Source organism: Anolis sagrei, chromosome 2, assembly GCF_037176765.1.
Source record: "Anolis sagrei isolate rAnoSag1 chromosome 2, rAnoSag1.mat, whole genome shotgun sequence".
Taxonomy (NCBI): Eukaryota; Metazoa; Chordata; class Lepidosauria; order Squamata; family Dactyloidae; genus Anolis; species Anolis sagrei.
Window position 1 is genome coordinate 159,483,818 of NC_090022.1, and position 17,250 is coordinate 159,501,067.

The window sequence follows — 17,250 nt, forward strand, 5'->3', positions numbered from 1 at the left end:
GATACCATCTTAGTGACATTTTGATCCAGTTTTCCCTAAGGTCGGTGGCGTATGTGCATTTTAATCTTTTCCTCCAAATTTCCTTAAATTTTCATTCCATCTTTTCATGTAATTTTTGTCTTCTCTAGATTCTAATTGCCATTCTAAGTTGTTTGTATAGTTTTGTTATTAGTTTCCTTTCTGTTTCTAGTATTTTATCCCAAAAGTCTTTACCATTTGAGAACCCTACTTCTTTATCCAATTGATACTTCTCTTTGATTTGCCAATATTGTAGCCATGTCAATCATTCATGTTGCTATAATCTTGGGGTTTTTTATGTTTAACTGCAACCCAGCTTTTTCACTTTCTTCTTTCACATTGGTTAGAAGGCTCCTCAGCACCTCCTCGCTTTCGGCCATCAAAGTGGTGTCATCTGCATAGCTATGGTCGTTAATGTTTCTTCCAGCAATTTGATTTCTATATTTCCCTAGCCCCACTATTTTGTCTTCATGCCCATTGGATTCTCGAAGCTGTCTGTCACCGAACCCTGGGACGATTGGCCTCCTGAGAGAAGGCGGGCAGGTGGCTGGGAAAGTCCCGCCCAGCCCTCGCGCTCCCAGCGTGCCGTGCGCGCGCGCGTGCGTGCCTGCGTGTGTGAGTGAGTGAGTGAGGGGGGGGTGAAGCGAGCGAAGGAGCGAGCGCGCGCTTGAGGCCTTGCTTCCCGCGTTGAGCCTTCGTCTCTGCCGCCATGTCGGACTATAGCGCCGCCGGGCCCCCGCCGCCGTCTGCTGGGCCGCCGGGCGCGGGAGCAGGTGGAGGAGCCGGGCCTGCGGGGCCTCCCAACCAAGGCGGCGGCGGCGGCGGAGGAGGAGGAGGTGGAGGAGGCGGCGGGGGAGGCGGACAGGCCGGAGGAGCGGCCGGCCCGGGACCAGGTGGGATCCGCAAGGACGCCTTCGCCGATGCGGTCCAGCGGGCCCGGCAGGTGAGGGAACTCGGGGAGAGGAGGAGGAGGAAGGAGGACGGGGAGGCCCAGCCATGAGGGAAAGCAGAAACTACAGCTCCCAGGATCCCACAGCATTGGGCCAGGGCAGTTGGAGCCGTGTCAGGCTGCCTTCACACTAATGTGCGAATGGCCCTCAGTCCCTTTGAGGCCTACACCCAGAGAGTGGACACACTCCACTGTTACATAAATTTTATTGATTTATGTCCAATAGATTTCTCTTTGGGCCCTTCTTCCACACAGCCATTTAACCCAGAATATCGAGGCAGAAAATCTCACAGAATCTGCTTTGAACTGGGTTATCTGAGTCCACGCTGCCATATAACCCAGCAGATAATGTAGGATTTGATTCAGCTGTGTCGAGGGGGCATTTCAGTAGTTTTAACGCTTTGGTTTCCAAACCGTTAAGAATATGTATTTTTAACTTTTATTCTGATTTTTTTTAATTTAGTCATTTTTAGATATAGATTAGCTGTCCCCTGCCACGTGTTGCTGTGGCCCACATGGGGGTTCTGTGTGGGAGGTTTGGCCCAATTCAATCGTTGGTGGGGTTCAGAATGCTCTGTGATTGTAGGTGAACTATAAATCCTAGCAAATAAAACTCCCAAATGTAAAGATTCCATTTTCTTCAAACTCCACCAGTGTTCACATTTGGGCATATTGGGTATTCGTGTAGAGTTTGGTCCAGATCCATCATTGTTTGAGTCCACAGTGATCTCTGGATGTAGGTGAACTACAACTCCAAAACCAAAGGGCACTGCCCACCAAACCCTTCCAGTATTTTCTATTGATGATGGGAGAACTGTGTGCCAAGTTTGGTTCAATTCAGTTGTTGAATTGAACCATCAAAGAATGCTCTGTGATTGTAGGTGAACTATAAATCCCAGCAATTACAACTCCCAAATGTCAAGATTCTATTTTCCCCAAACTCCACCAGTGTTCACATTTGGGCATATTGAGTATTCGTGTAGAGTTTGGTCCAGATCCTTCATTGTTTGAGTCCACAGTGATCTCTGGACGTAGGTGAACTACAACTCAGAAACCAAAGGGCATTGCCCACCAAACTCTTCCAGTATTTTCTGTTGGTCGTGGGAGAACTGTGTGCCAAGTTTAGTTCTTCCGTTGTTGGCGTGGTTCAGAATGCTCTTTGATTGTAGGTGAACTATAAATCCCAGCAACTACAACTCCCAAATGACAAAATGAATTTTTTTGAGTGAAGGACATACATTGGGTTGTTAGGTGTCTTATGTCCAAATTTGGTGTCAATTTGTCCAGTGGTTTTTGAGTTCTGTTAATCCCACAAACGAACATTACATTTTTATTTATATAGATTTAGCTATAGGGTCCTTCAGCCATACAACCCAGAATATCAAGGCAGACATCCTACAATATCTGCTTTGAATTGGGTTACATGAGGGCCCTTCTAGACAGGCCCTATACTCCAGGATCTGATCCCAGGTGTTCCACTTTAAACTGGATTATATGATTATATGATAATGGATTATATGAGTCTGCACTGCCAGATATTCTGGAATAAACAGAAAACCTGGGATCAGATCCTGGGCCCCCTTCCACACAGCAGAATAATATTCCACATTATCTACTTTGAAATGGAACGTATGACAGTGTAGACTCAGATATCCCAGTTCAAAACAGATATTGTGGGATGTTCTGCCTTGATATTCTGGGTTATATGGCTGTGTGGAAGGGCCCTGGGATATATTCCAGTTCAAGGCAGATATTGTAGGATTGTATTCAGCTGTGTGGAAGGGGCCTTTGAATATCAAGGCAGAAAATCCCACATTATCTGCTTTGAACAGGAATATATGGCAGTGTGGACTCAGGTATCCCAGTTCAAAACAGATATTGTGGGATGTTCTGCCTTGATATTCTGGGTTATATGGCTGTATGGAAGGGCCCTGGGATATATTCCAGTTCAAAGCAGATATTGTGGGATGTTCTGTCTTGATATTCTGGGTTATATGGCTGTATGGAAGGGCCCTGGGATATATTCCAGTTCAAAGCAGATATTGTGGGATTGTATTCAGTGTGGAAGGGGCCTTTGAATATCAAGGCAGAAAATCCCACAATACCTGCTTTGAACATGGGGCCCTTCCACACAGCCATATAACCCAGAATATCTGCTTTGAACTGGAATATCAAGGCAGAAAATCCCACAATTTTTGAACTGGGTTGTCTGAGCGCCCTTCCACACAGCCCTATATTCCAGAGTATCAAGGCAGGAAATCCCACATTATCTGAGTGTGGACTCAGATAACTCAGTTCAAAGCAGGTAATGTGGGATTTTCTGCGGATGTCTTGCTTTTCTCCCCATACGGAGATGCAAAGCAGCTCACAACTACAAGCATTTCAATACAAATCTACAAATATTGAAGCAGTATTAAACAACATTAATCTTAAAAACAATCCAAATTAAAGCCATGAAAGCATGTAAAATCATGCATATAAAATCTTACAGAGGCACTCAAAGTAGCCAGCTTCTCATCAAAGGAAATTTAGTATAATGCCAAATTTTTAACTTTGTGGTTGTTTTTTTTTTACATTATAACTGATTTCTCAATTCGCTTCTGACATGATAAATAAAAAATAAAACTTGAGTCTTATTGGATATAAATGGATAAAATTATTTTATTTATTTATACCCCGCTTTATCTCTCCTGCAGGAGACTCAAAGCAACTTAACATAAAAGCAACAGCATACAATTTAAAATATACAAATAGGCAAACATTAAGTCAAGATTAAATAGAAATAGTATTGAAAATTCCCGGTTAAAAACCACTAAACATGTTCAACGTTAAAAACCACAGCACTCCCTGACTTGATCTAAAACATTATAACAATAATATTTATTATATTATAGTAATTATATTTAGGAAGAAACTCCTGACCATAATTGCTGTTTAGCTATGGAATTCACTGCCTTGGAGTGTGGCGGAGGCCCCTTCTCTAGAGGTTTTGAAGAAGGGCTTGGATGGCCATCTGTTGGGAGTGCTTTGGCTTGTGCTTTTCCTTTATGGCAAGTGATTGTGGTATTTTCCAACTCTGATTATGTGGTTCTAATCATGGCAAGAAGAGTTTATAAGAATAAGAATGCAGAGATTGCATTGAATTTCTTGTGTTTGTTGATATTGTAGAATATGGATGAGGGGATAAAGATGAGGTATAGACATGGCCCCAAGTTACAAGCATCCTACTTACAAATGACACATAATTAAGAATGGGGCTGGGACAACAGGAAGTGAGAGACATCTGCCCCTAGGAAGGGAAATCCACTCCCGAAAGAATTATCATGGGGAAAGGGAGTCTCTGTTGAAGCTTTCTCACCAATCATTGCTTCCACAACAAGCCACATTTTTCAAAATCCAATGATCACAGGGACAGAAAGAGTGGGGGAATCTTCTGAAGAGGGGCACCCACAGCAAACCAAACACCACAGAGGTTTTCACCCTTCCCTATGCTGTCCAAAATTAAGAGAGAGAGAGGGAGGCTGAAGTTACACATAAAAATGTAGCTCTTCCAACTTACATACAAACCATCCAGAAATCATTGCTGTCATTCTGCTATCACTTCCTATGAAATGTGTAGAGAAAATTGGGACTTGCTTTTTATATCAGAAAAAAGAAAGAATGGGTTTTACCAATTCCAGTTGCAAGATGTAATGTGAGCCCATTTCTTAATGTTGGACCTTGTTTTTAAATGTGATTTGCAAAGTTATTAAATTGAAGCACAGATGAAGAAATTAGGGAGATGTTCTAAGCTGACATACTCTCTGCTGGATGGTGTTCCATTGCTTATGTAAATATCGTTTTTATGGCTACATACGAAATGTGGCTATAATGCAAGACTGGCAGCTAAAAGTTCTGCTGTTCTTTCCCCTTGCATTCAGAGGAGGGTGTGAACTGTTTGTTCTGTTTTGCCCGTATGTCTTAATTGAGCTGAAAGCTATTGAAAAAAATATTTTTATCATTGTAAATAGAAAATGTGTATTAGGAAGAAGCCTCTGGTAAACCTACCTGTTCTTTCTTTGCACAGCATTTTTGAACTTGTAAGGAGTGTATCTGTCAGTTTAGCAGTGAAGATATTGAAACAATTGGGCCCCATTGGCAACCTGAAATGATATATATTGCCATCTCAAGATTCTGCTGTGTTATTTTTCTGCATGCCTAGATGAAGTCTAGGTTCCCCCAGAAAAAGTAGAAAATTTGATGCGCTGTTAAAAGCACAGTCTTATAATTTGGAAGGGGGCAGGTATTAATGGTAAGTATCTTGGGAAGCATCCTGATACGATTAAGTGAAAAGTTACAGTGTTCTTTTAGAACACCTATGTTCAGATGTCTTTACTAACCACTATGGAGTACCTGTTCAAATACTTTCATGTTCAGGCAGCCCCCGGATTACTGACAAGATAGTTTCTGTAAGTTAGTTCTTAAATTGAATTTTTACGTAGCAGGTACATTTAAAGTGCTAACTCCAGCCAATTTTTAAAGTTTTGGATGGCACAGAGAAGGGTTAACACCCCTTTAATGTTTGTTTTGCTGTCTGTGTCCTCATTTTCTGTCTCTGTGACCATTGGAAAGAAGCATTGGTGAGAAAGCTTCAGTGGGGACACCTTTTTCCCCATGATAACTCTTCCAGGAATGAATTTTCTTTCCTAGAGGTAGATTTCCTCCAACTTCCTGTTGTTTCACTCCTGTTCTTAACTATGAGTCATATGCATGTTGGATGTCTGTAACTCAGGGACTGCGTGCAGTTGCTTTCATTGCTAATTGTGTTATAAATCAGCTTCTGAGGACCCTTCCACAAAGCAATATAACCCAGAATATCAAGGCAGAAAATCCAACAATATCTGTTTTGAACTGGGGCCCTTCCACACAGCTCTATATCCCCGAATATCAAGGCAGAATGTGGACTCAAATAACCCAGTTCAAAGCTGATATTGTGGGATTTTCTGCCTTGATAGTCTGGGATATAGGGCTGTGTGGAAGGGCCCTGGATTATCAGAGTCCACACTGCCATATATACCAGTTCAAAGAAGATAATGTGGGGTTTTATTCAGCTGTGTGGAAGGGGCCTGAGGGAGCTAAGTAGTTGTTGCTGGAGGAGAAGGAGGTGGCACGTGGAAACAGAAAATGGGTATTGTATTTTCCTCCACAGGTCTTCCAAGAGTTATTTTGTGTCTTGAGTTATTTCCAAACTATGGCGATCTTAAAGTGAATTTCATCTCAAGATTTTTTTTGCCAAGATTTGTTCAGGCATTTATTATTACTTTCTTCTGAGGGTAAAAGAGTGGGTTTTGTGACCACCAGTCTGTAGAGTCATAGTCCAATGCTCAAACCACTATGCCACGCTGGTTCTCCTTTGAAGAGAACAGGTGGGCAACCTGCAACTTTCCAAAAGAACACAGGCTGGAAAAGATGGGGGCTATAATCAAACATCTGGAGATCACTGGGCTGGGGAAGATGGCCCTTACATATTATACTGTGATGTAAAGTTGACTCTTTAGGATCTGTGCTTTTCCAACATAGCATTCACCTGCTAAGTAAGCAAAGCTGAGACTGCTGCACATAAGTAGTATTTGGCTTATTTTCCCAGATTGATGCAGCCAGATTCCTTGTAAAATTCTGATCTGTGGCAGTGATCCTTCCTTGTCTGGGTTTGCAGCACTATACAAGAAAAGGACTGCATGAATGGGAATAAGGAAGGAGCAGATGATGGCAATTGTTCGGTGCAATTCTTGCTTTAGGATATGAATGACATCTTTGTATACTGTACCTGGTACAGTATCCCATCTTGGACCTTTGTTTTCTTTGAAAACATCAGAAACACGAGTGCTTTAGACACCTGAAGGAAGGTATAATTATTGTAATTATAGCGTTTCCTTGAGTTGTGTGTAGACCTTTATATGCATTTGCCCACTAAACCAAAGTTATTGCAATAAAATCTTGCAGTGGTGTGAGCCATCAGATACCTAAGGCCTCTTCCACACAGCTGAATAAAATCCCACATTATCTGCTTTGAATTGGGCTATAAGCCAGTGGGGACTCAGATAACCCACTTCAAAGCAGATACTGTGGGGTTTTCTGCCTTGATATTCTGGGTTATATAGCAGTGTGGAAGGGTCCTTAAATTTGGATATAGCATCCCACATGCAGAAAAGAGCACCAAAGAGTTATGTTGGTTTTATTTAGCTCTGTAGTAAAAATTTTTGCTAAAAAGGAACTTCTAGGTAGTATATAAGGTGAGATAAATGCTTTATAATTTCAATAATTTCTCAGCTACTGCTACTTTGACGAAGTACTCCATAAAAGAGACCATAGTTGATGTATCATATGACATTGCAGAAAATTGACTCCTGCAACATCTGCTTTCATTTGAAGTGAAAACATTTGGCCAACCATAGATACCAGTATAGTGTGTCTAACAATATCTAAACACATAACCATTTCTGACCTTGAACTGTATAGGTTTCTAAATTCTGCTTGTACCTATGTTAAATCCCTTGTAAAAATCAGTTTAGGATTTGCATTTGGATAGTTATGGCTATCTCAGGGTGGAAAACCAACTTAGCCAGTGTTATACCCCAAGGGTCCCTGAAATTATAATACTGATTTTTTTTTTTACTGTTGGAAATATTTTAACAATTTTACTATTTAAGAGGGGTTTTTTTTTAAACTGATGTTTGTGAACCCCATTAACAGCTTTGTTTGGGTGACACAATGTGATTAGAATACTGTCATTTAAAAGATGTTTCTAGAATGCTATCATCTTGTCAAATACTCCCTGTCATCATTGTGGGACAAATAAACCAATGTGTCAGTTTTTTAGCACTGTGATTAAATTCAAGTTCTCAGAAGCAATCTTTAAAACATGTAGCATATCCTATTTTGAATGCTGAAGTCCAATTAATAGATCTTACATAAGCACAGTCATTGGTGTTTGACCCGTGCAGACTCATGAGAGAAAAAGAAGACTCCATGCTTCATACTGATATTATCATACTTTAGTGTGCTTGTTTGTTTGTTTGTTTTTTTGTCTTACCTCTTTCACAGTATCATCTGTCAGGTTTGACTATGGTTAACTGATGGGAGTCACTGCAACCCATTCCTTACTGTTTCAGTTGTGTGCCTTGATACCTAAATAGCTTATTGACTTCCTTGTCTCAGGCTCGTTGCCCTCTGCATGCCCTTTGTTTGATCAGCCACCTCATTTCAGCTATTATAGTCTATATTGGCTAGAAATGTGATACCGTTTTTATATTGTAATTCTTGTACTATCATTGGACCTGCTGCTGTTCTTGAGGTTATAGCAGGACAGTTCAGGAGCAGCATCTAACCATGATCTGGTGCCATATGAATTAATTCTTGATTTCTCTGAAGTTTGTTGCAGACGGTAGTTTCATTCCCAGACAAAACAAAAATGAGAATTGCTCCTAAAGAGCTGAATTATACAGTATGAGACAAAGGGTGTATCTACAGGCCCGTTTGTGTAGCATTGAGCTATGGTTTGATGTTGCATCTAAGTCAGCCTAGTGTCTCTACATTGGTGTAACCTTTATCAGGTCATCGCCCATTGTCCTCATCTCTCACCATCTGCTGTATCATATCCACTTTTCAACAGCGGGTTCCCATGAGACAGATGTTTTCTCTGCTTCATGTATAGAACTATTCTGATTGTTTTAATGACAGTAAAAGAAGAGTACAGACGTCATTGCCACTGCCTGGTATTAGGAATATAGTGGCGTTGAGGCCACTAGGATAGAGCTGGGATGATGTTAAAAACAGAGAAGTTAGGATGGTTGCAAAATACACCGTACCAGCTGAGGCAACCTGCAGGTTAAGCCAATTGAGATGAATCAGACAATAAGAAATAGATCTGTGTTATGAGTATTTTGTGATGGGCTGTTCCATTGCAGCAGCCATTTGAAGAATACACCTTCACTCTCAAGGGTTGGAAACACTTGTGGTCTCATGTCTTTGGCAGTCTACTCCTTCTAACCTGTTTCTGTTGTATTCAGTAACAATTACCTGTAGATGATGTTTTAAAATTATTTTGGAGGGAATAAGTTCTTTGACTTATATTTCCAGACCAACATTGTCCTTTGATCTCCTACATTTCTCCTCCAGTTATTCCAGTATTCCTTAGTCATGGATAACATATCAAACACCTCATTTTAGATAGTAACCTTTATATCTATGCTTTGAATAGTGCTTGTTTTACAAAAAAAAATGTAATAATGTGTTTTAGCTTTTCAGTGCTGTGGAGAAAACAAATAATAAATAAGAAAATATTCATAGCACAAAATATTCAAGAGATTTGGCCAAGCGACCCCTCTATCAATGTAATATATTCAGGACCATATTTGATGGTGTATGATGGGCTAGTCATCTCAACCATTTTCTCAAAGGTTTGAAATAGGTGACTTCTGCAGCATGCTCCATTTAATAAGTATAGTCAACCTTCCACACCCAGTGGGGGTCAGGGCACAGCACACCCATAAAATGCTGATGAAAAAGTCCTCTCATTTTTACAGGAGATAATGCTTCTCTAGGAATGTCTAGTTCCTCCAGGACAATTCTATGGTCATCATCTTTTGGAAGCTGACCATAGAATTGCTCTGGGTAACCTAGGGGTCCCTAGAGAGAATCTCTACGTCCTCCAGCAGGTCTCCATGATGTGGGAGATTGTTATCTCAGTATTTGCAAGTATATTATTTTGATGTTGATGACAATATTAAAAGGTTCTGCTTATTCTGTAATATTTTTCTTGAAATTGAATCAAACAGAAATAGTTTGCAGTTTAGTTTCCTAAACCAGAGAAGCACTTTTGTTTTTCCCTTTCATTCTCTTGTACTTAAAAGTAATCTAATCTTGATATATTGTTATAGCAGATAAATGGTTATTTGTATGCCGGATGCCACAACATCAGCATGTAATGAAATGTTCTTGTTTTATAAGACTTGATTTGATATTAGCATTCATTTTGTTTTAATCATGAACAAATTGGTGCATAAAAGGAAAGGAGTCTGATGTCAGGCATCCTTACCAGGTGCCTATGTTAAGCATATCTCCTAGACCTCATATCAATGCCTTCTAACTGGGGTCTATTAATAAAGTGAATGAATGAATTGTATATAACTCTTACTAAACTAAAATTCCTTCAGAACTAATTACTTCTAAAGTTAAAAAAAACCCTTACTCATTCTAACTTCTTGGATGCCTTTTCCACACCAAGGAAAGCAGATATTTAGCCCTGCAATCCTTTTGACTCAGGAATTGGGTTTTCTTTCATTCATTAATTTCTCACATTCATTAATTTAGCTTTGTCTTACCTCTTCTAATAGAGCAGTCTGACTGAGGTGGGAGATGTGAAAATGGAGAAATACCATTTCCAGTGTTCTGATGAAATCAAACTGGCTAGACAACAGCTCTGGGGGGAGGCTCCATTTATCCTTTTTAATTGGCTATTTTCAGCTATTCATTTCCTTTTTAAGAATATTTTCCTCCAATTGTGCTTACTGGGAAGAAAATATTTATGGCAATTCTAAGTCTGTGAGCCCAGATGTACATTCCCCTCCCCTCTCGATCTCTTTTTCAACACACTCCTATAATATACTTGTCCCTAAACTAAAAAATATGGCCATCACAGATGAAGCCAAGAGAATAGTCTTGAAATCTCAGCTTTGAACAGATCTGATCAGCTCTATGGTATTGTACCAGAGCCATAAGATTGTGACCTGAATTATAAAATAAATGAGGAGAAATGAAAGATTTGGGCACTCCCATGAGACACATCTGACACTGTGATGCCCACAAGCACAATGTTGAGAAGCTTTCCTATGATCTTTAAGCGATTACTCCTTTCCCTCCCTTTAAAATGCCCACCATGGACCTCAAGGGAGTCTGAATGAGCTTCAGGGGGGTTATGAGCTGGCAAAAAAAGTTTTTTCTTTGATTTCCTTACTCTTACTTAGAAAATTCTTTCTAAATCTGGAGTTTTTTCTTGAGAGGTATCTATTATATGCCTCCCCTCGAAAGGAATAATGCAAAGGGTATGTGACCACACCCCCATTTTGTGTTCTAGTCCAATTTTATTAAACCACTGCAGGTTTTGTTTTTACTGTGTATTTAGATTTGTTCCTCATAGCCCTATGCATGTATAATTTTGGATAAGTGTCACTTCCATCTTTTATAGCATTGTTTTCTTAGTAAAGGACATGGCAAGCTTCCCAATTAATAACTTTCTAACCTCAGTATCTTTATAATTGAAATCACATTGCATTTCATTTGGAATTTTCCTCAATACTATCTGTTCTCTTACTCATTTGCCCAATTCTCTATTGTCTATTTATTCGTAAAAAGTAATGTATTAACTCTGAGAGAGATATATAAGGGGGGGGGGGAGGTTAATTTTATTTTATGGCTTTTAGTACCTTTGATTTTAAAAAGAAGTGGCTCCTTAAGCATGTGATAGAAGCTAAAAATATGCAATTCTTATGTTATGATATTAAGCACTACCATAGTTCTACTAGAGTTAAAATTGGCAAAATATTACAGCATTAACTTATATCTGTTGTCTTGGTTTGTTTTAATTGTTTTGCTTTATGGATTCATGGGAATTGTCCAACGTGGTTATCAATTAGTGCATTAAAGTCACCCACTAAACTGCAGCTGTTCTTAACAATCAATTATTTAAAATTGGCTTTTCATTTGGTATTTAAATGTATGCACACTTCTCTTTTCTCATAATTGCTTTCCTGTCTCTTGAATTATCAACTTTACTAATATATTCTTCCTATTGGTTGTATTCCTTTAAACATTTGCATTGATGTTTCAAGTGTTTTCTTTGTCTTGCTTTCTCTTTCTCTCCCTCTTGCACCTTTCCCAATTTTGGGTGCATCTGCATTATAGAATGAATGCAGTTTGACACTTTACCTGCCACAGCTTAATGCAATGAAGTCTTGGAAACATGATTTGGTGAGGCACCAGCACTCTTTGGCAGAGAAGGCTAAAAGTCTTGTAACACTCAACTCTTGTGATTCTATAGTTTTGAACCATGACAATTGAAGTGTCATCAGACTGCATTAATTCTACAGTGTAGGTGCAGCCTAAGTCTCCTTTTATCTTTAAACCCAGTTTGTTTGCCACTCTTCCCTTATTACTCCTTGCTGTCAGGACTCTATATCCTGGCATTATTTGCCTACTTTTCTTGCTGTGTTTCTCTACCCACAACTTACTTTAATAGACTCTAGTTTGATACTTAATATTGCTGTTCCATTTGTATGAATAGAGCACTCAATGTTGATTTATTTGGTGACTGACTGATAAATATCCAATTGGGATAGTGGTTCCAATGCAAGAACCATTTCGATGGTGTACAGAGTAGAGTCCTGGTTCTCTCCCCATCTCTGTCTTGTCAGTTGTAGTGGGCATAATGCTTTAACAGCATTCACTACATGAGCACAAGAGTGGGATCTGTTTCTTCTTCCCATTGCTAAGACTCTGCAAGCCTGAGCACAATGATGAGGGGAATTGGGCTGGTACTTTGATGATCAATTGCTTGCATTATTTGGCACACATTCATTTCTCGTAATATATAATATAATATAATAATATATAATATAATAATATAGAATAACCAGCTGTTTGACTTCACTATATTTTATGGAAAAGTCAATTTGAGAGCTGTAACAATGACAAAAGTGGCTCTTTGAAAATCTCTTATTTTTAAAGTGGAAAAGGAATCAGTGCTGGCGGTTAAGGAGAGCTGACCTCCAGAGATTATGCTCCGTAAACCTTGCTTGGGTCAGGGTAGCAGCAAGGGAGCACAAAAGCTGAACAAATTACCCCCCAAACTGCACCATATGAACTCAGTGGAAAATTGAGTGACCAAGTATAAGAGAAAAAAATGAAAGTGACATGAGAAGGACGATGTGATGAAGTGACTGACTACTGGGAAGGAACATACATAGATATAAGAATTTTCTATGTGGGTATTAGCTGTCCACTGAGACAGAGGTGAAGCAGATCAGGCCGGTATGGATGACCATACTCAATGGACATGGAGAGCTGACTGAATATGGTGTAGAGGGAACTAGAGGGTACAAATTGAAATTATTGAAACCCTGAACAGAAGTGTTTCCCATTGCCACATTTTGTCTTAAAACATGTTAAAAGCAGGTTGCAAATTCTGTAATTATGAATGGATATTTCATAATGCTTTCTTGATTTTATTGCAACAAGAGTAAAATTAATTAGTTTAAAATGAAAAGGCAGCACAGTATTGCACAAAAGATTGAAATGTACAAGTGTGGTTAATGTTTTGGTAGGAAGACTCAGATCAGTTGGTGAAATAATGTAAACTGTTCCCACATTATGTTCCTGAACAACTTCTTAAGGGCTGCCTCACGTAGACCCTATTTCAGTATTTTTAAGTGAGTTTGAATTGTTGTATTGAGGCTTTATGACATTTTAAACAAGCCACTTCATACTGAAGAGAGTGCTTTTTGCAGATGAACGACATGCATTATGTACTTGATAATGTGATGTTCCTGAGGTGTGCATGCCTCTTTGCTCTTCTTTCCACGTGGCTTTTGAAATGCTTTCCCTTCAGTAATTGTAGTGTCAATTTTGCTTTCAGATAGCTGCTAAAATTGGGGGAGACTCCGCCACAACAGTGAACAACACTACCCCTGACTTTGGGTTTGGTGGTCAAAAGCGACAACTAGAGGATGGAGGTAATGTACAACTGTTCAGTTTGTACACATGCACACAGTGTCTTGCTGAGTACATATACCAGACTTAGTACCTGTAGAGCCTGTTCCTTAAAGCATGGCTGAAGGTTCCATTTACTTTGTCAGGGTTTGTTTAACCATCCTCAATAGATCTCACTGAAATGAATGCAGGGAAACACAACAGCTGCCTTCCCCAATTGCCTGTAAACTGATGTAAATACATTAACATATATAGTAATCATGAAAAGTCATGAAATTCTACCTGTAGTTGAAAATGGATTTAAATTAATGGAGAAGTGTGGTGGCAGTCTTTTAGATAAATTTCTTTGTTTTTGTTTTCACAGACCAGCCAGAAAGCAAGAAGATGGCCCCTCAGCCAGAACGTAAGTAAAGTTTAGTTTTATAGAATTGAGGAGCAATCTGTGTTAATAATAGTTTTACTCCTTTTCATATTAATACTGAAAAACAGAGAAGAAGTAAACTATTTAGAGGGCTCTATGGAATTGAAGGTGAGACTTGCATTTAAATTTGTTGTGGCGCTCTCTCTCTCTCTCTCTCTCTCTCTATATATATATATACATATATTTAAAAAGAGAATTATAGTGTACTTACAGCTTGTCTTTGACAATATCACAATCTCTTCTTGTTTTGTTTTTTAGCTATGCCACCGCCGCCTCAGCTTGGACCGATCCATCCTCCTCCTAGGTAAATTAGCTGTTTCCTTTCTCCCCAAACATGCTTGAGTTGAAATGGTGAACAAAATGCAAAATGTTCAACTTGTGAGTGCAGTTTGCCTGCAAGGGGGCAGTATTGCAATGCACCCAAACACACACATCAAGAAGGCTGCCTTTGTTAGGTGCAGGTCAGCATCCAGATTGGTGAGCGACATATGGTTAGAAGACTATTGAGTCACTCCTGGCACTTATGTGTCCTATTTATGTAGAGAAAGGTTGTGCTGATTAATGAAGGATGATTTATGTAGCTTTTGGTTTCATGGCTTTTGTTTCTGGCCCTATGTCCTAAGAGCCTTGTGTGCAAATGCTGCTGTTGTGGGTCTTTGGGCCACTTGAGTTGGCTACAAGTCCTACCAGGCTGACCTGGGGAATGGTGATCTCCTCAGAGCAGTGCGTAATTGCTCAGCCACCTTCCTGTCTGACTTTCCAGGAGCAGGAAGATCTCTCCATTTTTTAAAATTTTCTTGTTGGATGCTGGCAAACATCAGGTCCATTTCTGTAACCCTCCCACTCCTTACTTTAAGCTGTTGACCATTTTCCTTGCAGGTCTACAGTGACTGAAGAGTACAGAGTACCTGATGGCATGGTGGGACTCAGTGAGTATTAGACAGAGAGGGGAGAAACGTGCTGTTGCTGTAGTGGAAAGTCTGTTACTTTACTTTTACTAACCAGTGCCTTCCTGACTTCTCAATGCCTGTAGGCTGAGCTTCCCACGGGGAAGGCTCAGGCAGGTTGGTTGGTTTCTGATCCCTTTTGTCTATTTTCTGAGATTACAAGCATTCGAGTTAGTCTTATGTGTTCTGGGCTGTGCATGCTCACAAGGTGGGAGGGAGGGGGAGGATGTGGTCCACTCTGAAACAGTTAGGCAGAAGTTATCTTTTTCCAATGATAGGGGCTTGTTGAGAAGGGCATCTTGAGGCTGGTGTCATGTGAGCTGTTTCCACAAAGAGCAGGACTTCAAGGGCAGCACAGATTGATTCTGGACACTTCATAGGCTAAGAGTGCTGCAGATTTTCAGAGCTCTTTTATTATTATTGCTTACAGCCTTTGCATTGGATTATCAACTTTCTGTGAGTGAAGGTAGGCCCTTGCCAGAAGGAATGGTGGCTGCAAAACACTGCCTGAAGCAGAGCATTAACTAAGCTGGAGAGAATCTGTTTCCACAAGGCCCTGGTTATAAATTAGAGTGTGCTGAAAGTTTAGTAGAGAAGTTTTGGCTGCAACGCTGGTCAGACATTTCTGGTTCTTTGAGAATACCTTTCTGTGGCTTCCAAGACCATTGAGTACTTTGTTTCCTGTTTTTGAAATGAATTATAAGAGGAGCAATTCTGTCCCCCCTTCTTCCGAATGTATACTATAAGCTGTGACATTGAGTGAACTATGTATTCTTTTACAGTTTTTTCCTACTTGTTTTTGTGCTCAGATTAATTTACAGAATGTCGTGTGTCTGCAAGGGGAACAAAAGGAGTTATGATGAGTTTCTATATGCTGTGGGCCTGCCTGTTCTTTTTGAACACCCCCCCTCCCCCACCCAATCAAAATGCTCCCTCCCATCTGTTAAAAGGAAGGAAAGCGAAAAGTTGTCAATTTATAGAGTAACACCTTCATTTTTATCTTGAGTGTCTTAGTGTACCTCTCCTCACTTTGCAGTCATAGGAAGAGGAGGGGAGCAGATCAACAAAATACAACAGGACTCTGGGTGCAAAGTACAGATCTCACCAGGTAGGTACAAAGTGGAGGAACACAGCCTAAGGTGAATTTCGATACAGGTTGAGTTTCCAAAATATTTGAATCAGAAATGTTTTGGATTGGAGAGGGGAATGTCTGTATTTTCATACATATAAATAATGAGATTTCTTGGGAATGGGACCCAAGTGGAAACATAGAATTCATTCATGTTTCATGTACACCTTACATGCATGACAGTCAGGCTATAAAATGACAATTTTATATACCATATTTTAAGTATGAATAAGTTTGTGTACACTGAATCTTCAGAAAGTGCAGATGTCACTATCTCAGCTACTCATGTGGACAATTTTAAGAGGATTTTGGAATTCCAGATAAGGATGCTCAAGCTGTAAAACATTCTTGAAGTACATATTCTTGGTCTCAAGTAATTAGCAGGAATTTCTTACTTTCAGTTCAGCAATATCAATAATAAATCTTTGGTGGAGACTATATGGGTTTCCAGCTGTTGTTGGAATTCTCATTAGTGAGGCATGATGAGACCTGTAGTTCAACAACTTCAATGCGGCTTCCTAACAGTTGCATGCTCAAATTTCAGCTACTGCACTAGCAAGTCTTGCATGCTGTTACTCACTGAATGATCCAATTTAATCAATAGCATTCGCTCTAAGGAGATGCAAGCCACTATTTACTTTGTATATTTTGAAGGACCTTTCTTTGATATCTGTTAGTTCATTCAAACCTTACAGATGATGTTAGTCCTAATTTGTATAGACACATTCAATCAGTTACGGAATGGTGAGCAAACAGTTAGATAAAGAATAATATCACATTACCGTTCTAAAGCAAGCGCTCCCACTTTGTTATCTAGGAAATGTAGTTTAGGGAAGGCGAGGACCTCTTTAGCTGAGAATTCCACCCTAAACTACATTTCCCAGAATTCTGCAGGAGACAGCAGCACGATAGCAAAGCGGGCACTTTCAATACCAGTAATGTGATATTGTCTGTGATATTGTCTTTAATAGGTCTGCACTAGTCAAGCTTGGAAGAGGATTTAGGCTGATCTATGATTGGAGGGAGGGCTGGCTCACGCTGG

At 39.8% G+C, this 17,250-nt stretch overlaps 1 protein-coding gene across 4 annotated transcripts in view; it reads left to right on the forward strand.

Moving 5' to 3' along the window:
- The first annotated feature begins 608 nt into the window (after positions 1 to 608).
- KHSRP (KH-type splicing regulatory protein) overlaps positions 609 to 17,250 on the forward strand; it is a 30,289-nt gene continuing 13,647 nt past the window's right edge. For 2 of the 4 annotated variants that reach the window (XM_060763645.2, XM_060763648.2), the window contains exons 1-6: positions 609 to 961; positions 13,638 to 13,734; positions 14,076 to 14,114; positions 14,391 to 14,436; positions 15,012 to 15,061; positions 16,116 to 16,187. In XM_060763645.2, coding sequence (XP_060619628.2) covers positions 728 to 961; positions 13,638 to 13,734; positions 14,076 to 14,114; positions 14,391 to 14,436; positions 15,012 to 15,061; positions 16,116 to 16,187 — 538 coding nt within the window. In that variant the 5' untranslated portion in view covers positions 609 to 727. The remainder of the gene's footprint in view (positions 962 to 13,637; positions 13,735 to 14,075; positions 14,115 to 14,390; positions 14,437 to 15,011; positions 15,062 to 16,115; positions 16,188 to 17,250) is intronic. The other 2 variants (XM_060763647.2, XM_060763649.2) reach the window with 1 other exon arrangement.